Source organism: Nestor notabilis, unplaced genomic scaffold (assembly GCF_000696875.1).
Source record: "Nestor notabilis isolate BGI_N333 unplaced genomic scaffold, ASM69687v1 scaffold24988, whole genome shotgun sequence".
Classification (NCBI taxonomy): Eukaryota; Metazoa; Chordata; class Aves; order Psittaciformes; family Psittacidae; genus Nestor; species Nestor notabilis.
The window spans coordinates 1-24090 of NW_009940940.1; the positions used below are offsets into that span (position 1 = coordinate 1).

A 24090-nucleotide genomic window follows, 5' to 3' on the forward strand; every position below is an offset into this window, starting at 1 on the left:
ATATATATATATACACACACACACGTGTGTATCTCCTTATCTGTGTGGCTGGACAGACAGTGAGCAGGAGCGAGAAGAGCACACACATGGTCACAGATACGTGTGTGGTTTTTGAATGTGTCCCCACACATGCCTGTCTGTATGTTCATGTATGTGTGTGTATGTGTGTGTGTATGTATATGTGTGTGTGTTAACAGATACACGTTGAACATAATATACAATACTAAACCCAGGCTTTATAGCAATGCCCTCTGTGTCTCCATATGTGTACAGATACATGTATTGAATCATACACCTATTTGATGACTTAAAATGCATTAATAGTGGCAGTTACAGTTTTTCTCTATCAATCATCATCATCTGTATTAGATACAAACTCTGTATCTAAAGGGTGTAGTATGTATTTATTACCTATGTGGGCTATACAAAACATTAAATTAATGGAGATGAAAATTAATGCATTATTTTGAGTATTAGACTAAAAAAATACTCATTATGCAGCATTTTAATGAATGTATCTGTGTGCATGATCACATCCCATGATTATAAAGTGTGTATCTCTGTACCTATGTAAATGATGTAATATAACCTACACTCTATCAGTTTGTTATATAGCATGATATAGAAGTACAATATCTTATTAAAATAGTAAATAGCATTAAATATACCACAATTATCAATCTGTTCTCTCATCCAAGTGCACGGTTGTGATAATGCTGGATGATGAGCCTCCATCGAGGCTGCTGGGAGCAGCAGGGTTGGGTTGGGGGGACATTGCACCCCATCACCTGAGGTCCATCGCCCCGACAGGACACAGCAGGGGCTGGAGGCCACAGGCAGCCCCAGAGCAGCTTTCTGGGGGAGAAAGGTTAAAATACCCCCTCCCGAAGCCCCGCGGGAAGCGCTGACAGAGCAGAGCACACACTGACAGACCAAAGCACACGGTGAGAGAAGAAAAAGTTCAAAGTTTATTAAACATTACGAATAACAGACAAAAAAAAATAAAAATAAAGAAGATTTGGGCTGAGCAGCACAGGCTGCATCCACCTCATGTCACACAGCTCAGCTGAGCTCGCTGTTAAACCTGTATTGGAACAGACGCTGTCTTGTGGTGTTGCCAGAAATACGATGGTTGATCACTTGTAAGTTTTAATACATTTTGTTTTTCTCTTCACATATAAAAAGAAGTCGACAAAATAAAACTAAACTGCACATCTCTAGTGTGTTACATGCAGAAACAGCTGCAAAGCACTAACGGGGGTATTACAAACCCACAGAGGCAAGAGAGTCAAACGTCGGGGTCCTTGTGCCCCGCTGAACTCACCCCTTGTGCACTTACAGAGCACAACCAAGTGCGGGGCCTCTGGCACTGGCCTTTCACTGGGAATTTCTTGCTTTTGTGGATTCGTTATTCCCATGGTGCGAGGGTCAGTGCCTTGAGAACCATTTGAAAATGAAAAGGAGTAATTTCCACCCCCCAGCCTCGTCTGCCATGGGCTTTCCCAAAGAGAGCCCCAAGGTGCTCACAAATACATCCCAAATGCCGTTGGTTTTTAGAGGGCGTTCTTTTGTAAAAAGAAAAGAATCACTTCTAAGTTTCAGCAGAAAAACAACAAAAAAAAGAAGCATTTTATCAATGCTCATTTATGGTTTAATACAAGTCAGTGAATTACTCAGACAAGCTATTAATTACTCTGCAAATATATATATTTCTATTTTTATAAAATTACATTTTCATATACCTACAAGCTCCTTCATGAGCAACAAAGCCACAGAGGTGTGATGAGCCCAGCTGAGCTGTCCTCGGGAACTGGAAATGAGCTGAACTGGCCTGGATTTAGTTTTTACTGGTTACAGAAGCTGATTGTTTCGCAGGTTTTAGCCCACGTGTTTTGCCTGGGTTTTTCCTCCCTTGTTTTAAGGGTGAGCTTTTTGGAGACACCAGGGCAGCCCATCCTGCTCCCCCTCAGCCCATTTCCAGCCCCCAGCCACACACTTGCCCTCCCACCCACCCGCACAGCGGGATGGGGCCGGGAGGCATGGGAGCAGCTTTGGGACCGCTGGACGAGGTAGCTGCTGGAAACCTCTGTGCTCCTCTGTGGCCGTGACTTAATAAACCTGTGCTCTCCAGCCTACAAAAGCTACCGTCACCTCCCACCCCTTCCCTGCCCAAAGGAAACAAAAGAATCGCCTGTAATTGTTTTTCCAAGCTGCCTTTTACATGTTTAAGAAAGTTCTGTGGTCACACCACAGCCCACCGACGGCTCGGGCTCCGTAGGGCTCATCTCTCACGCACCATCGGCTGGTGTAGCGTCACCCCAACAACAATCACTGTGAGGACAAGTCTAAGCTGTTGCAATCATCTGCTGTGTTGCTGCTAAAAGTGCATCCGCAGCAGCAGCCGCCGAGCCCCGCCACGGTCACGCTGCTTCTAAGAAGAGAAATGAAGTTTATTTCATAGAGGCTGTAGCAGAGACACCGAGTTGCGCCCACAGCGCCAGTCTTGTCTTGTTTCTCTACCCCTGCATCCAGTGGCTTATACTGACCTTTAGAAAATAACTTACTGCACTTTAAACTTTGCTGCAGCACGTGGAAATTCAATTATTTGCTGAATAAATGGTCCACAGGCAAGTCCTGCACGTTAAGGGCTGCTGACAACTCGGGTATGTTTGAGGAAAAATACTGCAAAGATGCCATTCCTGCCAGGGTATTTTTAATGCTGAACAAAACGGTGAGTCCTTTGTATCAACCTCCTGAAGCGTGAATAATGATTTAATGGAATGAACAACCTTTTTATTTGAAAATAAGGTCAAAACACTTCGGGAACTGGGAGCAAGACATGTAGCACCATATTTTCCTCACCTGTTAATAACCAGATGCAGCACGTACAACTGTATACCCCAACAGAGCTATCTGTCTGTAAAGAACATTTCAGCTGGAAACAGATTCTAGCAGCAGCAGCAGATGAGAAATGACTCAGATTTTTGTGTCTTATATATTATTTTTCTGCCTTTACAAAATGTTGTCCTGCCCGATCAACAGTTGACTAAACCCCATGTTGTGCTTTGTCCCTATTAAACCGTTTCTTTATGTGTTTTGGATGGGAAATAATAAAGTCTCTCTTTTTCAGCAATATGGAACATCCTGGAAAGCCATATTACTGCCATCAAAATTTAATGGAAAGCACAGAACATGCCGGTGTGCCAGTGGTAGGCTTAAAATATTAAAAGAGTTAAGAAAAGAAAACCAACCAACAAACCCCAAAGCATTTCCTTTCTGTACAATATGGAGAATATATATCTTTGCTATATATTTTTAAACATGGAATAGCTTTTTCTTTCTTTTTGCTATATATATGTCTTTCAAAATACATTGTCAGTATTTGTACTTGAAAAATACTGTACAAAACGAACATACTATAATTATTCTGTATAAACTTTATACATTTTATAATATCTATCCTTTTGGTCTATAGTAAACACTTTGATTGATTGGATTAACCACAGTATATGACAACACCATCCCCTTCTGAAATACACCAGTGTCTCTTACATTCATTTTTCAGAAGTCCACTTTATATTAGAACATACGTGTTCAGAAGCAAATAGAGTTTCAAACAATAAAGTTCAGAACCATCAGTTCATGTCGTCACACTCAGAACAACAATCACTAGGAAAAATGGGCTTTGCAAACCAGCGACTTCTTCTAACTGAATAAGAGTGATCTTTAAAACAGCAAGATATAATCCACAGAAAATATATCACAAAACGTGGGGAAAAAAACAAATTAATCAGGGTATTTATTCAATTTTTAATCACAAAATGGAACTTGAAGAAATGCGTAACTAACTGAAGACAGAAAAGCCCCTCTGATTTCAACATCTGCTCTGATTTGATACTATTAATTTTGTTCTCGTTTCAACTAATTATCCTGCTTCTCACACATGCGCTCCCTAGAGCAGGGACACAATTAGCATGCTCACGTGAAGGTGGCTTTTACCTTTTAGCTTTTTGTTAAAGACATTAAAAACTCCTGTTGGGGAGGGAAACCATCCACTAGGAACACCCGGGCAGCATGCGCGCTAGCGTACAATAGGATTATTGCTTCAGGTACAGACAGTGCAAATACACACTCCGTGGTCCATCGACAGGACTCCTACCTACCTGGGGTCTGTGGAAAGAAAAGGAACCTTAATAGCTACAGAGAAGCCATTATGGGCTCTATAATGAGTACAGCTAACTCAGTCTAACAGCACTTTAAATCTGAAGACAATTACCACCAAAACTGAAAATACAACGAAAGCGATCTATAAATTAATATTTCTGCAGTGTAGTACTAAATTATTTGTGCACTTTATTAGCATGTTACGTTTCTGATTAGACATACTCAAACACGAGCTCGTTACTCTCCAAAAAACTGAGATCTACTTTTTTTTTTCTTTTTTCTTTTTTTTTTCCTTTTTTTTTCCTTTTTTCTTTTTCTTTTTTTTTTTTTTTTTTTTTTTTTTTTTTTTTTAATAATTTATACTGGGATCTTTCCAAGTCAATCAGGAGGATGGAACTGGTTACAATAACATAAAAACCCTACTCTGAAGCAGCACTGAAAAACAACCCATATGTAATAAAAAGCTTACTATGGCGGTTCTCAAGAGTCCAGGTAAAAACGTGGCACCCTTTGAAGAGGGCTTCATAAAACTGGGAAGTGCTGAGATGCGCACGCACGCACACACACATGCACACACGCACACACGGGTACAGACGCGTGAACACACGTACGCAGGTACACGCACACGCGAACGAAGAGAAGAAGTAACGTTAAGTCAGTTTTGTTTCTGCTTCTGGTAAAGTGCTGAAGACAGAAAGGTTGGTTTGGGTGTGGTGCTATCGAACAGGAAACACATTGTCCATCTAGTCAAATGCCAACCCGCAACGAAAGAAAAAAGAGAAAAGAAAAAAGAACACCCCCCTCCCCCCCCATCGCCCCCTTTTCGATTTACAGGGGCCCGTGTCGAGCTTCGTACTTTGCAAGGACATTCTTGCACTTGCCCAGCTCTTTCCGTAGGTCGGCCACCTCCTGGCGCAGAGCCGAGTTCTCCTTCTCCAGGAAGGAGGCGCGGATGGCGATCTGGTTCTCCTTCAGGCGGCGCGCATCCCGCGATCGCTTTGCAGCCATGTTGTTCTTTCTGCGCCTTGCCCAGTATTTGTCATCCTGCTCATTAAAGACAGAAAGAAGCAAGCAGGGTATTAGATTTCAGTAAACCGAGCAGCCACCAGGATGTGCTCTCAGCCACAGCCGCTGCTCCGGGGATGACTTCACCCGTCCTGCTTGCCCGGCCCAGCCAGCCCTGTGGGTGCCAGGCACTGCTGGGACAACAGTTAGAGATGTACATGGCACAACCCATCCAGGGAGCACAGATGCCCGTGACTCTTTCTGTCAAAATGCTTACACTAACCCCCTCATCCTCTTGACTGTGAAATCCTCCAAGGGAAAAGGAAGCGATATTCCAGCGGTACAATGCATCTCGGCTGACCTAGTTAGCACATCCACCTTCGTGTGCCATGACTCACTCCCCACCGCTGCTGGAGCGGTGCTAATTACCTCTTGTCTGTCCCTGCTCATCTCTGCCAGCCAACACCTGGCTCACTCTGTTCGCTGGTATCATCCATTTCATCTACCGTGCAGCTCTTTCGTGTTCAAAGCTCTTTCTCTGCGGAGCCCCAGAGCATTCCTGTTTTCACCCTAGAATGGCAAGTCACTGGGAGAGGAGTCCTTGGCACTACAACAACAGCTGCTTTGGTACCATCCACAAAGAGATTAGAACAATAAGCTCTGACCATGGGAAAAAACCCCTGGTGCATCAAAGGCTCTGGGTAACTACTTAATTCTACCTGATTTTTTCCACTCTTCCGAAGAAGTGGCCTTCAGTGAAATGGCAGCTTCAATGCTGCTTTGAAACCAAACTAAGTGCTAGAGACTTGGAATAACTCAGTAAATACAAAGTGGGCAGAATCTCCTGTAAGAAGTGAAATTCAGTCGCCTGCGGAGTAAAAGCAGCCGTTCAGCCCTCAAACTGCCTGGTCAATAGAGCTGAAGCATCCCCTCCCAGAGTCATACCTTCATCTTCACATGCTTCCATGTGCGTGTGCGGCTCCTGTCTCACCATGCATGGCAGCACAGCACCATGTCCACGACAAGGCACAGGAGCCAGATGCTCCTACGTTGCACTGAACACACCCCCCACCACTCCTGTGTCTTTCAGCACAAACCAGGCCAGGCCTAATGCTGCTCTGCATCTTCTCCAGCTGCTCACGTAAGGCAAAGCAAGAGCAACACAACTGCTGGAAGTCCTCTAGAACTGCTTTTTATCAGTTTAGCTTAACAAGGTGTGCAGCAGTGGTGGAGACAGTCTATCTCTAAATTGCTCTTCACCTGTGCTTAGATGGGACCCCCAAAAATCCTCTTAGAAACAAGCATGCAGCAAAAAGCTATGACCCAAATCTTACTTATAATTTCCCATCTCATTCCACTCCATAAAAATCAGCTTTAAGCAATTTATTAGTGTGCCACCTAGGCTTCATCCCTCTTTATTTTAACAAATTGCTATGGCAAATCCCTTAATCCAGGCCTGAAAGAGGTAAGGCTGGCATTTCAAAATCACATGCAACCCAGAGACGATTGACTGATCTAATCTGCTTACCCTCCCCCAGAACTCAGCAGCCGCTCCACATGCCAGGGCAGAAGCAGCACTTGGGTCAAGCACTCTGAAATGAGTCAAGGGCAACTGATGGGATTATCTCAGGGAAATGCAAGACCCTGAACTTCGAGTTCAGTCTTAGGGTAAAAACTTATGCATCCCGCTGCTGCAGGCAAGACACTGGTATTTTACACCTCTGGCATGGGGTAGTCCAACAGCATCCTTGGTAAATTTTGCTTTGATGAATAAGGATACCCAGGAGATAGCACAAAATGACACATAGCACTGAGGAGCAAAATCCTGCCTCCTTACAGCCATTTCTGTATCACACACCTCTCTTCAGGCAGTCGCTGCAGCAAATTTGCCCAGGTAGGTAATGGCACGGTGCAGACAGACCATTCTGCACCAAGCTGAAGGTATCACAGACAAAGTGACAGCAACAAACCACCTGAACACTACTGGACTCGTGATTTCTGTGTTTTAACTTGCACAACAGTATCCTTAGGGATAAAAATAGTGAACAGCATCAGCTTCTTTCCCTATCTGGTGTGCACACGTGGCATCCCTGTCTCTTCACACGCGCAGCCAGGGATTCCCACCAACTCCAACAGGCTTCAGTCAGTGTCTTGGGGGGCAGCAGCAAGAGCTGAATGAAATCCTGACTACCTCTGATAAAAAAGATCCTCTTGGGAATCGCATGCTGGGGATAGAATTTTGCAAATAATAACAATTTTCACAGTAGTCTGATAAGCTGAATCAGCTGATCAATGTGTTTTGCTCTCCTCATGCTCTTTACTCTTCACATCTCAGAAGCAGTGAAAGGCATAGACAAAGGTGCTCTTCCTTTTAAAATATTGTAGTATTATTGTTATATTGTATTAAAATACACTTAGCAGCAAAGTAATTTTCTTCTGTTTTCCTACAATTAGTTCAGTTTCTTTCATCTAGGCTAATGGCATTTACTACAGTGTTCCCACTCGTTACTGAGATACAGAGTTACTGGTACAGAGCTAAAGCTACTTCCAAAGAAGACACAATATACTTCATTCTGTTACTGTCACGGACCTCCATGAACCCTCTAAGACACAGATTCTTCCTTGAAGAATTCACCATTTATGCTAAGGAGACACACACAGGCTGGAGGAAAAGGAAACATGATCAAGCTGTTTCATAAGTGGGAAATATGGGACAAAGTAAGCTTGTCCAAGGTCACGCAGGAAGTTTCTGGCATACAAAGGAAATGAATATTGATCTCATGAATTTCGACTGTTGCATAACTAATAAGGGACATCCTCCCCTCAGTCTTATTCAGAACTGCTGACAGTTTTATTCCACAACGAAGTCTGGCAGATCTACCTTACAGGAGAAACTAGATTCATGCTCCAAACCTGCACCTCAGTGAGTAACTGTTACAGAGCACAAACAATCTCGTCACCAGTTCCAATTTACCTTCAGGTCATCTGGAATGAAGACTTTGCGAGCTTTCTTAATCATTGGCTGTGGTTTCAGCTCTTCTTCAGAGAACTTGCGCTTACGAGGGTCAAACATCTCCTGGCCAGGAATACTGGAAAGAGCAAGATCTGCAGGGTCAGGTTCGTAGCCAACAGGAACTTGGATAGTCTCAGGATCAATGGGGCTCGGTGTGTTTCGGTTTGCTGGCAAGATCTGACCTATAGAAAGAAAGGATAAAGTCAGCTATGTTAGCAGGAAATACGTAAATAACATCACTGAACATGGATTTTAGAAGATCTCACAATACTTTACAAGGATTAACTCTTCAAGCTTTACTGTAAATTTGGCATTTACTCTTGCTAAACATTAGATTGCCCATTTTGCATATTCAGATTCAGACATGCCCACACCGCTATGGTCAGAATTGGTTCCCATTTCCGGCTCCTAATCATCTCGGAGGCCCACATAAGATCAGTGAATCCAACACTGATTGCACTAGACATTGCTTCAACTCATGCCACTTCATTAAGATCACATCCTCAGGAACAAATCCTAAGTGCTATCATTTAGCTCCGCTTTAGCCACCATGCTGTAATGCTTCCCAGTTTTCTCATACACAGATTTATTCCTATATGCCTTTGGGGGTACATTTAGTTTACAATGATGTACAGTGCTTGCCATAGGACAGTATCTCATGAAAACGTCCTGTCAAGCTGTGCTGAAGCACTCCTCTGAGGAGACGTCTATTCTCTGTGAAATCCTACCTGTGATATTCTAAATGACAATGAAGAAAACTTGAACATGAAAGGCTGCAATGACTACTTAAAGATGCTCTGCAAAAATGAATACTGATTCATGCCACACTGCTCTTTTATGGTATATAAAATCTAATAAAAAGGAGCCTATCCCCAGAAAATGATATTCCCCCCTCCCAGTTTTTCTTTTTTAATCTTAGCTATAGCCTTCAAGATCCTACAGCACCAATTCAGGCACCATTCCCACTAAAAATCCAATTTAAAATCCCAACCAAAGGTTCCAAAAATAGGATCCTGAAGTCAGCTGCCTAAACAGGGACTATCCCTGGGGGCAGAATCTTCAGAAGTTCTCACATGCCTCAGAAGCACAAGCCTCACAGGCTTCAGAGGGGGGACTTCTGATTGAAGCACGTTATTCTTTTGTAATTTTGGCTATTAGCTAATTCACTTTGCCTTCAGAAATACGGCAGCTTTCATAACAACCACACAAACATCCTGTGACTGCATAATATTTCCTTATTTGTGCCTGTATCTGAAATATTTAGGGTGTAAAATGATCAACATCCCTAATTCCAAGCCAAGGCCAATGTTAACAATGCATTATTTTAATCTAGATGATTGCGGCAACAACACTGGAACTGCACAGAAAATGCACCAGGGGATTGTGCTGCGCAGCACAGGGCTTGCTCAGAGAGAGCTCGGCTTTTGTAACTCCCGTTTTAAAGCAGCGCTGATAACATCAGCTTCCAGGAAAGGCTAGCGAGGGCCTGGGAGAAGAGAAAAGGAGGATCAAAGCTGTTAATGCATCTCTACGGCTGGAGGAAAGGGAGCGGGTTTTCACTAGCGGGCGCTCCGTGTTTAAACGTCTGCAGCGGTGCCGGGGGGGAAACCCTGGCCAGGAACTGCCCTAGCGCCGGCCCGACCGGCTCCGAGCACCAATGCATGGCTGCAGCCCCGCTCCAGAGCGATGGCTAATCTCATTTCGGATACACGGGCTGGCAGAAACAGGCTTATTTAAAGGCTTAAATGCAGGAAAGCTTACTTTGATGTATGTTGGTACCAGAGCAGCCTGGTATTTTTTTTCATGCAGACAAATGTATAGACATATGCCCCACAAATCTTGCAACTTGTGTATAAGAAATAAGAAGGAAGCAAGACACCAGCTCTAAATACTTTTATATGATTTCTGGTGAGCATGCAGGGTGTTTCTAAAAGTCAAGTGGATTGTGAAATCTGTCCCAGCTTTCTAATTGCTCTAAACAAAAGAGCCTGTATTTAAATATTGCCGAAGCTCTAGGTACACAGTATCAGTTTACATATTATCATTAATCTATAATGTGCTGGTATTACACAACCACATGAGCTTTGTAATCATTGGCCTCGAGAAATTTTACAGTATCTCTCTGAAAAAGGGCAAAAATGCTCTTTTTAAACATGGTAAATGGAGGTTTGCACCTTAGCAATGCAGTAGTAAAATAAAGGGAAGAGGGACACATCTCCAAGGTGATCTGGGAGAAGAACCTACAGCAACCAAGATCCTGCCTCACTCCCTGTGTGCACACATGTCACTTCCCCAGGTCTTAGAAGCTCCCACTACTAAAGATCTGGTTGCCTCAGCAAACATAAGACATCCCAGGTGCTGGTGTGAAGCTCGGTCAAGGTGAATGCTATTCACCACTGCAAAGCCTGAACAAATCATGCACACAGCTAAACATTATCACCTGGAGCCCAAAAAATCCTGCCCTATAAGGTATCCCTCACTCACAGGGCACACGCCTCCATCAATCTATGTAGGCTGACTCTGTCCTGTCACAACTCCTGCAGATGAGCAGGAACTCCACTGAGAACAGAGTTACTCAGGGTGTCTAAAACCCCAGGCAGAAAAACCAGTATTTCCTTGTCCAGCGTTTTACATTAGGCAACTCCTGGCAGTTGCTATCTTTTTATTTATTCTACCAAGTTTTGCCAATAACACATGCCAGGAACCTGTCTTCATTAGTTTACTGGCTAATGGCCATTACATCTATGTGGTGCTGGAACTCGTTGTAACCCAAGACGACAGCGTGGGCTGCGCTGGATTTGGCACTGCTGTTAGTGCAGGAGTACAGGACATGGCCTCACGTTACACTGCTCTCCAAGCTCCTTTCCCTCTGTGTGCATGGCACTTTAGCTGTGCATCCTTCTGCCAAATTTGTTCTGGGTGTTATTTTTATGCACTGAATTCCTCGCAATCAGAGGTAGGTCAAATAAGCACAAGCAATCTGAACGTCATGTGCCCAGCAGCCGACTAATCCTCACATCAGCAACCTTCACAGCTGTCACAACATCCAAAGACAGAGCTGGTCAGAGGCTGTGATGTGCAAGGAATCAGCCAAGGAGGAAGCCCACGGCACCAGGCGCCAAGGCCAGTGAGGGTAAAGCACCTCACTGCTCAGCATGGGGAGCCAGATGCCTTTCTTGCCAGTCTCTCTGTTACTTAAACACTCTGCCAAATCTTCACAGTGAAGTGGCTGGACTGTTTAATGTGCTGAGCTTTGTTCTCAATGGGGGCTGAGGATTGCCAAGTGTTTTGGAAAGAACTTAGCCCCTCTATTTAAGTTGCTGAAATGAAAGCTTTTGAGCATTAAGCTCTTCTGGAAATCCAGCTGCAGAACTCCATGGTGGTGGTGGATGCAAGCTGGGAACAATGGTTAATGGAAACTTCCCCTCATACTACCCTAGTGATGTGTCTCAACCATGGCCTGGAGAGACCACAACTATGTCAACATTGGCCTTTTGTCTGGAGACCTTCCCGCCTGTAGAGCTCCACTCAAGTAACACTAAGTATGCCAGGACAGACACAGCTCCAGGTGTCTCCTGGCAAAGGGATCAGCAAGTTTTGGCAACCCCAAAGCTATGGCTGCCTCAACATCTTGCCTTTGCTCATGCTCTTGGTGTTGCTCTGGCAGATATTAGCAATAGCAGAAAAGTTTCCAGAAAGAAGGACCTGAAAGAAAGTTGGCTGTTCTAACCCTTTCAGTCCTCCTCCCAGCAGAGACTGCCAGTGAGGAAACCCAACGTCATGGCAATGTTTTCACTGTGCTTCCTTGTTCAAAGAGAAATGGACTGAGGCCATTCACTTGTGTTATCTAGGTCAGCGAACGGCTGGTGAAAGAAAAAGAATAGCAGCTTTTAATTGCTTGCAATAATTAAAATTCACAATTCAAAAGTACAGTCGCATTTTTACATACCTACAAAAGCAAATTGCTGATCTGGTATTGTGGGGAGCTCACTCACTGTATCCTGACTCCTAATTTCCCCCTTTTGAAACATCCCACCTACCAGCTGTGCCCAGGAGAGTTAAGACGGAAATAACCTCTTCAACTGCAACCACTGCTTGACAGACTTATCTGTACTGCAAGAGATCCCTGCTAAATTATGTGGAACTCAATTTTGCATGAGTCAACTCCCATAAAAATGAGTCTCATTTTCAGAAAATCTCCCTTCTCACAGCCCTTCCACACTTTTCATCAGCTCAACAGCTGGCTGGAGAACAGCGACGAGAGAAAGAAAAGGGAGTGGAAATGTTCTAATCAAAATATTTTCCCCTATTTTTTACGCATGTATTGGAGGGAAAGAAAAGAGGAGCTTCTTATTCAATTTATTAGCAGCCCAGAGATAAAATATGTGTTTGCTAATCATTTTTCTTTATATAAACTAAAGGCACTTTGGGAATGTCAGTCAGACTCTCTAGTGCGGCAGTTAAATTGACAGATAATCCTCACCCAGAGCTGCTCCAGAGAACACCACGGCTCTGCCGATATGTTTTCCAAACTGTCTATCCGCTTGGTGCCTGGCCAGCTATTTGGAATAGTTCTCTTACTCCAAATCACAGCCTGTCCCAGACTAATCTGTCATCTATTTCTGCGTTAACCCCTTCAGCCTCGAGGAGAAGTTCCTCACTGCAGAACACAAGGCAGCCTGCAGGAACAGAGACAGGAAAAAAACTCCACCCACAGTAAAGTGAGTATTCTGGAAGACAAGATTTATCCAAGGACAGCATCTTGTCAGGTTATAATTCCTCACTTACAATATTACAAGCAACATTTTACTTTCCTATCCAATTTCCCTACTATTAGGACTTCAGTGTCTTCCAGAAACCGTAACATTTACACAGATAGTAAGACCATAATCCACACAGGCACTAAAGGGAATGACAAGCTGCACTCTATTGACCTTCCAGCCCTCCCACTGGAAGAACAAAACAAGCCGCTCTCTGCCTAGGGGTGTAGAAGACACTTCACCTCTGGGTGTATTTATGTAAGCAGTTATTAGAGGAGCTTTATTTTCTTCTGAACAAGAGATTAGTGTATTTTGACCAGTGCTCCAACCTGGCACAGACATTCCTCTATTGCTTATCTTACACAAACTTTATTTTGCTGAACATGGGGTGACTGCAAACACTTCCTGCAGAAAGAAGGATCTTAATCCAACACAATCACAACATATTTGCTGCTCGTAACACATACTAACCGACTGGCACATCGAAGTGTTTTTAAAATGTGCACTTTTTACAGGTATCAGCATTGTTTACAAACCTTGTGCATTTAATTATGAAATAATTGTCATTTCCCCTCTCACCATTGTGTGCCTCCCACTCTGGGCCTCTACAGTATTATTACAGGCAGACCTGGTAGTCTTATTCAGATTGTCTGACACTTCCCATTAGAGGATGCCGTCCTCAGTTCCTTAGACTTTTGCCAGATTTCAACCATTCTGTTTGGATTTATGTGTGCCAATCATGTTTCTGCCAAAATGGTTCTACAGTTTCCCGAAAAAGGTTTAGCAAAAATACTTTGTTTTGAACCTGTTACAAATTTCTGGCAAACGTTTCACACAACTGTGCTAGTGGCCTGTGCACTGGAAGCGAGAGCAGCTCCTTATCAAGGCTACTTCCCTTTTGTTTGCTGCCTTGAAATCTACTGCCTGCACGGCAAGGCTGGGTGAGAAAGGGGCAGTTTGAGGAAGGTGAGGATGAGGGAGACTGGAAGAGGAAAGCATTTTTTTTGCTACAGCCAAGGCTGGGATGACTGTGTTCAGTAGAAGAGCACCACTGGAGAGAATAGGGTAGGAGAGTGCCTGTGCTGATGGTACTCAGATTCCCGAGTCCCACAGATCCTCTTCAATCAGCAAACAGTGAAGTGCACTGGCAAAGTGCCCTGTCCCCCTTCAGCTCCTAACAGCGAGAGGAAGTTGTCATCCTCTACTCAGTCTGAGCGACAGGATGCTGTGGGGTGCTGTCAGGTCCATTCCTACTCGTTTCCAGTGTGCTGTAGGGGTTGCCCATGAGTTAGCCTGGGTTGTCTTAAGTTTTAAGAAGCACAGTCACGGTTGCAACAATCTCTAAAGTTTTGATCACATACTATTTTTTTCCAGATTCTTTTCTCATTTAGGAGTCACTCATTTCACCCGTTTTCATTTATCTAAATGGACCCATACATTATTTGCCACAAATTATTCCAATGTCCTTTAGAGACACAAACAGCAACTTCACAGGAGTTCCCCTCTAGCAGTGACTACTGCATCTGCATGCTTCACAGAAACAGCTTTTCCCACAAGACCCCCACAGACGAAGGGGCAGTACTTCCTCTTTGCAGGTGAAAGACAGAAGAACAGACACTTAAAATCAAGGGAATGCACCAGCCCCTTGGGTTAGCTGACATTACAGGCACTGTCGGCGTTCCAAATCAACTCTCAATGAGTTCTGTTCCAGGGTGGGGGCTGTACACCAACCCAAGTGAGGGCCAGCCGAGGTATCAAACCAGGCTCCTCACAAAAAGGGAAGCAAACACGCAGTGCGACAAGCTCACATAATCAAATGACTTGCTTAGAATTCTGTTGAAACTCTGTGGCAAAATCCAGGCTCTGTAGATAAAATCCTTCTGTCCTTCCTGCCAGATTTTCCCTTCTCCTCCTGCCGTTCCCTGCGTCCTCTCACATCTGCAGTAAACGAGGTCAAGATCCAAGATCCTACAGACAGCCGCTTCCTTCCTAATAGAGCCCTGATTCAACCCAGAGCTGGTCTGACCTCTACATTCAAAAGGGAAAAGGGGAAAAAGAGGATATAATGTAATTAAAGCCTGCCATCTCCAAGCAAACAAGGCGGGGGGGCAGGGGGGAAGTTCTATCTGAAGCTGCACACGTGGCCTTCAGTTTAGTGCAGGCTTTTGAGGGCTTGACTTGCAATTCCTGCATGTGGTTAGAATAATGTGCATGCAATATGCTCTGCCTGCTCTGCCAGTACCAAAAGCAATGAACAAACAAGTGTGAGGCACCACCAGGTAAAATTTTCCACTGTATCTACTGTATTTAAGACTCTTCTGTAAGATCAGTATTCTGCAAACTTTGCCTTGTCATTAGCCTGTGTGAAGGCAGCTCAATGAGGCCCCATTTCTGAAAGCTACCAGGAAATTCAACTTTTATTCCCTTCCAAAGCAGCCCCTGCAAGACGCCTGAGAGCAGTTGTTCCTGTTCTGAACGTTTCCCTTGCAGAAGTGCTACACATAGAAACACAGGGGTTGATCCTGCTCCCAGGACACTACACAGGGATTTTCAAACTCTTGAAAAGCATGAAATCCACAGCCCTTCTAAATGCCTGGGTTTTTTGTAGGGTGCTGCTTTCCTTACAAAGATAGGCCAAGATGGTATTCAGTGGGAATAGGGCCTGTAGAAAAGCTGCAGGGAAGAACATTCAGACAGGTATTTAATTTTGATTTCCATTTGGCTTAGAAGCACGTTTCATTTCAAGATGCTGCTATTCTCTGGTGCATTGGAGCTTCGTGACATCCTTTGGCATATCTGTGTATATTTTTGTTAATTGGCAATTCACATATATTACAGTTCTTCAAAAAGTACAATTCTTCTTTCTTTTGTTAAAGGGAAGGTTCCAGAGAAGCATCAGAATTATTAACTGGTTCTGAAGGAGACAAAAAGATCCATTTTTCTTTCCTTGGACAATTACATACCCAGCTTTAATAAACCAATCTCAAACAGTAGATTTTAGATAGAGTCTCTGCTTTAGATAACAGCCTCATATGACATCCATAAATGTACCCTCACGTGGAATCCCACTCAAAACAAAGGCAACGCTTGTTCTCAAGATGTGCTCATGCTATAGCCAATGTGCTCTGCAAGGCTCCAGCCCAAGTAAGCTCCTCTCACATTGTTCTATTTATTTGAGTAATGAACACCCAGCACAGCACGCTCTCAGTCAGTAAACAGGTCTTGCAGAAAGCCATCGTGTAATCCTGAAAGCATATGCTACACATGACTCATGTATCTATTACCCAGTTCTGGTACCCAAGCCCTTCTTGCTTGGGTGTGTTATCAAAACACAGCCAAGAGAGATTTCAAATGGCATGGAAAAGCCACGTGAAACAGGTACATTTCCTCTAACTCCCAGTCGGTAGCTAACGGCAAGGCTATTAGAGAGACAGACAACAGATGCTATCAGCTGCTCTCAGAGTATATCCCTTAAGAAAAAGGGGTCACTGGGCAGAGTTATAGGAACTTGCAAATCTCTTTTGATCTGTTCCGCACACACAAATCTGAGCTATGTGTTGCAGGATCTTTGTGTTTTTCCTTTTTCACATTTTTTGTTCACTAAAACAAAGTACACTCTTTCTTTCTGTGACAAAACTAAATCGATGATTTATAGAGGATGATTTGTAGGAAGATGAAGGCAAACCGTGTGACCAGAAAAAGCAACACTTGCCAAAGTCTTTGTGTTTTTATCTTTTAAAAACAGTAGCAGTGACAAAGCTTGGGGATGGGATATTTCCTGAAGAAACTCTGGAACCCTAATACTTATTTTCCTTCTTGTGACCTTCTCTGCAAACCGTCCATAGCCCAGAACTGTGATTCTGAACACACAATGTGTGTTCTGAATACAACAGATATGTGGAACCTGTGAGGATTTTGAAATATATCAAAAATGAAATTAAAATGCCACAAGACACAAAAGTCAAACCTTCTTCCATCTCTTGAGCAGTGCATTTACTGTGTTGCCTTCAGAAGGCATCTCAGCAAAACGGAGCAGGGAAACTTGACTGCAGTTTGAGTCGGCAGTTTCTTTCAAGCTCTCTTCCCCCAATTCACAAGCAACAGAGATTTTACTTCTGTTATCACACTCATCTTGGCTCTCCATTGCCAATCAATCATAAAAATACTACCAATAAACCAAGTCGATACATATTAAAAAATCAATATAGTCAAAATAAAAATAGATTTGAGCGTAACCTTGAGGCCAACATGAACTGGCAAATCAATTCACTGCATATGGGAGCTTTTAAATACATGCATCATCTGCATTTTATAAATACACACAGAAGACCCTGTTCGCTGAGAATTATCATTAAGAAGAGTGCAAGCCAACAGCAGCCTTACTGACAGTAACCATATGTTTAATACAGGCTTTTTCTTCCAGTAACCATAGCTGCAAATTTCACAATGAGTTACCAATCCAGACACATCAAATAACTTTCCAACAATGTTTGGCACTGAAACATTACTGTAACTGAGACCCTGTTACCCCTTCAGTACAGTAAATTTTGCAGTAGTCTCTGCATGTCCTGAACAAAGCCCTCTGCAGCAGTTCTTGGTACCACAGTCAGACAACAGGCTCAATGCCACTCTGATTTAAAACAATGTGTTTTCCTACTTTACATATCACTGGTATGGAACACCGCTATTTTGGGTCTATTTGGGAGGGGGCAAAGTGCCAATGTCCCTATCTCTGACACCTTCAGCTCTACAATACTTCATTAAACATAACAGTACTTTACTAAAAGCTTATTCCCACTGAAGTAGATTAACTGGTCTGGTTTCCTTTTTACAATGGTGGTCATCCCATTCTCTATTCAGGATACCTGTGAGACAGCATTGGCTTTATAGCATTTTGTTGTCCGAGGCTTTTCAGAGGATTTGGGAGGGAGGACAGGACGTGACATGACACCATCCTTCATGTTATTGCCCTCTTATTCACCTGATCACCTGTAGGCAAAGACACTGCAGGCTTCACTGCTACTGCAAAACCCCCACTATGTGACCATGCTGAACACAGGATCAGGTCTGCAGGAGTTGGCCATGCAGAAAAAGGTGTATCTGTGCCCAAATGAAAGGAGAAACACTGGAGAGTTGGAAAGCAGTGCGAGCTGAGGGCAGCAACAATTCACAGGCTTGGAAAATTATGTGGGCTTTACCTTTTAGACTCCTGTTAACTCTGATTTTCATGAAGTAGGTGGTGTTGCTACAGCAACTGTCATATCACATCATTTCTGCTGTCTCTGTCACAGAGATCATCTTATTTTATCTTAAACTCAGATATGCAGCTTTTCTTCTTCTATTCTAAAGCCCTCTATATTTTGGACATAAAAAATTACACAAAATAGAGCTGTGCCATATAAACGGTATTTTTAAAAAATGTAGCAGAACATTTTTATTAGTTCTCCCTTTACAAATGCAGAAGGAACAAAAAAATGGCACTGACCAGATCTGTGGCGCTCCAGAGTTTCAAAAATAAATTAAGAGCCAGTTCCCTGATTAAGATGCTTTGTGCCACCTTTAATGAGTTCTTCCTACAGAAGCCACCCCTGTGTTCTGGTGCAGTTCACCCGAAGTAACTCATCTATTCACAGGTGAAATCATCTCTGCTTCCTCATGCCCAGGCCATTTATGTACACACATTCCACACAATTCACACTCAGTTTAGATGCCGTTGCCCATCCACTGCACACAACAAGCTGTTCAACCCATGCACCTCACCCCACTAACCTGCAGCCTGGAAGAAGCATCTACTGAAGCAGAAGTCTCAACCCATCTTTACCCATTCCAGAAGGTTTACTCTAGCTGCCATGGATGGGGAGGCCATCCGGCTTTGTAGATTCCTTGCTCAGTTAACCTGAGAATTTGCTCTACCTCCTTTGCCTCCAGTTTGCTGCCTGGGTAAGGTCCTTGAGGACTCAATGCACAAGCAAAACTCAATAAAATCCTGATGATGGAAAGGCTCTATTAAATTTTTGTTATTAACATGCATTCCAACTCGTGCACTCACAGATCTTCCTTTAAAAAAAAACCCCAAACAAACCGATGTGGAACAGTAGTAAATATTCAGGTACACCCTCAGGCTTCTCAGGAAAACAAAAGAAAACCTTATCTATAGTCAAAGGATATTGCAGAGACAACTCAGCCACTAGCACAGCTCAGACCACCAGGCCATGCTCTGCATCAGCCACAACCTAAGCTGGTGAGTGTTTGTACCTACTTCTTCATAAGCATTTCCAGTCACTTTCAAAACAATCAATGCAGACACCAAATTACACTTCACTTCTGCCAAGAGAGGTGCAGGGCAGGTAGAAATCTGCCTGTGTGGATCTAACCTGTGGGCACGAACTTGTGTACCTGGTTAAAGGCTGTGTACACAAGAATACCAAATGGCCTTTCAGCCCTCTCAATTACTTTGCAGGTTTCGTTTCAGTGCTCCAGTACTTGACAGTTACTCTTTAGCTCAGTTTCCTAGAGAAATGAGTTTTGTGCAATCGTGCTGTGCACATGCCTGTCTAGCCTCCTCCCAACAGCTTTTGAAACCGTTGGCCAATTTCAAACCAATTTGGCAGAGAGGTATCCACATGTATTACTAACAAGCCTTGTTTAAACAATGTAAACGAAAGAAGTTGTTAACTCTGTGGCTGAAGGAAGGATGCAGGACCCTCCTCACCCATCACAAGAGCTACAGAGACTGATTCCTTGGGCAGGTAGTAGGAAGGAGAAAAGAAAAGTATTCACCAAGTTACTATTTGTTACAGCAGTCAGGAAAGTCACTTCATCCTCTTGTTCTCTACTGGAATTGAGAATGTCTTTTCACATTATCCCACCCACCCATTTACTATTTCCAGTAATCACGAGCAACGTTATTTGTTTGACAACTGTGCTGTCACTTTGCCATCTCTGTGAATTCCACACAGACACATCTGGCATTGATAGCCATTAAAGCAGTCATGCACATGTCCTGTCTTAAAAATCAATGTAGAAGGCAGTCAGATGCGGACAACCCAGCTGTCTGCTATCAGCTGAGCATTTATTTATTCTTCTAATATGTAGAGGAAACCAGAGCTCTACTTGAAAGAGCTTTTTCGTATTATCCACAGCACTTGTTACACAAGCAATCAAAGTCTTCCAAGCAAGACACAGTAGGAGTGTTTAGGAATCAACAAATTTGCTCTGGCAGCAATGAAACACTCATTATTGGAGTGGGGAGGGGGTTGGCTGGAGGAGGGAATGTATTTATTTTAAAGATTTTGTTAAAACACAAGACCCAAAGCTAGGTGAGGGACAACAGCCAGGACTCGGAGCTAAGAATCCAAATGCTCTACATTTCTGCTGGCAACTGCATGTCTCTGCCCACTTGATGGATGTAAATACTTATCTGTGTGTAAGATGAGAGGTCCCTTCTAACACTCTCCTTCTTACTCTCACTGCTGTCATTCCAGTGTTATGAGCATCCACAATTACTGAAGTTTGGGGAAGCAAGGGTTAAACTTAGCGAAGGAAAAACCAGAGAAACACCTTTCCTCTTTCTGCTTAACTGGATAATTGGTTAGTAGGAACCTGCTTGATGAGTTTCAGCAGCTCCTAGAGATCAGGCAAGGCTGTTTCTGAGAGCAGCTGAAGCTGACAGCTATATAAACATCTTTAAGTCAACCAACAGGGTAGCCTTCAGTAACGTTGTGGTTTTGACAACTAAAATTTCTAGAATGCAATGAAGCAGTTTGTATACCAAAGATCCATCCAAACCCAGTAAGAGCAGGGAACAGAATTATTTTAGGCAGAGTATTTTATAGCTGTTATACACATAAAACTGTCTTATGGTCAGAATAGATGATTTAAAAACATATTTAAGTGAATGAAGAAAGATGAAATAATTCTCACTGCAATGGAGAGAGTGTAACAGTGAGATTCAAATGAATAAATAACAGGTTCTGTCCTAGTAATTTCAGGGGCTAAGAAAATTCTAGTCCTTAAGGTTCAAGTGACAAACCAAAGGGCTTCACTGGATCTGTACAATCCTGTTGGCTTACTACTTGATACCATTTATCTATAATGCAAATATTTTACTCAAGTAATTAGTGATTCTGAGTCCACTTGGCTAAAAATAAATACGTGAGGGTTGATTTTCACATAGGGATTATCTTGTCCTATATCAGATGTGTGTGCAAGCATGTGTTTAATTAAAAACAAAATACCCAAACCCTGGTAAAATCTTGCTGTAAGTTCAAACCAGTCACAACTGTATAATCACCAAAGCAGCACCTATAGCCATGAGTGCAAAACACTGCAAGAGATTTACTTAGCACTGTCTATATTATTATCTTAATTTCTATTTATTCCCCTTGATGTTTCAACTACACTGCAACTGATAAATGGACATTTATACATGCTGAGTTTTAACATCAAGAACCAAGCTCTGCCTTCCTGAAGCAGTCAGCCGACACCAGCTGAGAGTCTCACCATAGGGCTCTTTCCCGAGGTTCTTTTCTCTCTGAGGATTCAGGAAAGACTAAGAGAAGGTAACTGTAAATTTATATCCTAAAGAACAGTGTAGAGCTTTGGGGAAAAGTCTGAAGCTTTTGCCAGTATCTATGTGCTCAGACACAGCTCGAAGTGTCTGAAAAAGTAACTATGAAAACAGAATTCCAGGCTCGGTACTGTCCATATAAAACAAACCAATCAACTTCGCTCCCTCACTCCTATTTCAACATAGATGTCCCTTTATAAAGCAACAGGAACTGCTCCTCAAACACTACTGCTCGTTTTGTACCCCCTCCCCACGCGTTATGTCTTCTTGTACTATTTTTTCATACAAGGGTGCCCTCAGAGATGTTTGGGTTTCAAACCAGCGCCAACTTTCCAAAACACGCTGTATTTTGAAAAGCCCATTTTTATTTCACAGAGAAATAAATGAGTTTGCATCATAAAGCCTTTATGCCCCCGAACCCAAAGCCTCCCATACAGTTAAAAATCAAATCCAGCTTTATTTTCCTGCATGAGTCAGGCTGCATGCAAACAGCTTCAGAGGAAGGCAAGCTTGGGGTGGAGAATAGAACTGAAGAAATCCAGAGAGGGATACTTGCTCTCCGAACAGCACACTCCTATTTTCCCAAGACATTTGCTAATATTTTCAAACTAGAGGAAAGCCACCCCCTTCCCCCCAAAAGAAGTTTTAAATATGATAAAGACACACAAGGACACACTTTATTATTTTAACAATTATTGCTATTTTCAGAGCTCCAGCACAGCTACTTCCTTCCATAATTGGCCTTCAATCAAACCCTAGTGAAGCTTTTGATCTTGGAAAGAGTAACAACACAGCTCTGTTATCAGCACATAGGGGGCAAAGAGTAGGACATCCACAATTTTTCAATGGAAGAAAGTTAATTGCTTTGACTTATATTTATCAAAGGTCACGGCTACAAGTTCTGTGTGCACATACATAACGGTGCACAATGAGAAATCTTGTACAGACTGGCCAAAGTAAGTGCTGGGATTATACTATGTGTGTGCATTAACCAAAAAAAAAAAAAAAGAGGAGAAGAAAAAAAGCAGCAAAACAATGCTAGATTACTATCCAAATATACCCCAGTGGATGTCCTGCCAAATAGCAAATATGTGGCTGTAAGCTCCAAACTGAAATAAAAGCTTGGCCAGAAGCCCAGAGCTTCACTGTATTTTGCTCAGCTAGCCATAATCTGGCAGAACAGAGTGAACACATTCTCAGCCACGTGATAAAGAAGCCCGTCGGGCCAAGCTGATTTCCTTGTGTTGGTTAAATGTGATCTTCAGACTGTACACATCAGCGGCTTTGGGAAAACGTGAGAAAGTGGGAAACAACAAGCCAGGGGCTAGAAACTGAAGGGCAGCAAAAAAATCACTTAAGGAGTTTACTTAAATGCTAGCGTTGCCAGTGCTGTATTTTAACTTGGCGTTAACTGGGCTCGTAGGGCTGAGCACATACAGCGAGGGTGCTGAACACCAGATATTCACCTGGATTTTGACAGGAGATGAGGATGCAGACCCTGAAAGGACCTGATTTGGAAAAGGCACTATAAATTCTTCATTGTACAGGATTATGAGAGCTTCCCATCAGTGGCTCGAAAATGCAAAATGCTGTATGCCTTCAAATTCCATACTCAGGAGAACCACAGGTACTTACAGATCTCAGGATATGGCATAGTACTGGAAAGGTATGAATCTGATGGTGATATATAACCCCTATGCTTCAGATTTTGCTGATGCTACTTAAATAGCCCCCACGTAGCACTGCTGAATGCAAAGAAATGCTGATGAAGTGAGACAGAATTTGGCTGAAGGATTCAAGCCAAAAAAACATGCAGGGTCTAATGGGATAAAAGCTGCCCTGATGGTAAGGTATCATATTTTGATAGCAGTGATAATAATGTTTCTAAATAACTGACTTAAGAAAAGACAAACAGCATCCCCAGCCAGTGTAGAGGGTGCACATGATTCGTGAGAGCATGTTGCACATGGAAGCAGAAACAAAAGCCTCCAAACGCAAGACCTCAGAAGTACATCCCTGCTACAGATAAGAGCTACTCAGGTGAAACTGTCATGAGGATACTGAAGAAAAGTGAGATTTATTTACTTTCTAACAGAAACAAATTGGTAACCTAGACACGTGCAGCAGCTGGTGAAATTAGAGACACACATGAGTTGACAATTACACCTCCAGTTCTTCTATTTGGCTAATGATTTATTTTCACGTGTTCAGAATAGCTTCCAGACAGAGAATACCACAATTTTCAATGATGACTTCAACCATGTCACACTGAGAAAATTGAACAGATAAGAGAGCTTGGAAAAGTGCTCCTTAAGCCTGGTAATGAATCCAGTCCAACAGAAAGACCGGCCTTTCTGAGAGCAGCCACGTGATTATGGATGCATGAACAGGAGGTCTCTAAATCTGGGCAATGCCCTGAGTTCTTAAGACACCAACAGCTCAGGTGTTCCAAGTAGACACCCAAATCACAGCTGCCCAACATTTGTAGCTGAAGGCTTGGATTAACCCCCTCAAAAGGTAGATATGCAGCTTAATTTTAAATATGCTGCACTCCTAATTCTCTCATTTCAGTACAGAGT

The 24090-nt window shown here is 43.0% G+C and overlaps 1 protein-coding gene across 1 annotated transcript in view; it reads right to left on the reverse strand.

Moving 5' to 3' along the window:
• Nucleotides 1-4992: 4992 nt before the first annotated feature.
• Nucleotides 4993-24090, reverse strand: part of LOC104400715 (hepatic leukemia factor-like) — a 30006-nt gene continuing 10908 nt past the window's right edge. The window contains exons 3-4 of the mRNA XM_010020628.1: nucleotides 8144-8364; nucleotides 4993-5208 (exon numbers count right to left, since the gene is read on the reverse strand). Of these exons, the coding sequence (XP_010018930.1) occupies nucleotides 4993-5208; nucleotides 8144-8364 (437 nt within the window). The remainder of the gene's footprint in view (nucleotides 5209-8143; nucleotides 8365-24090) is intronic.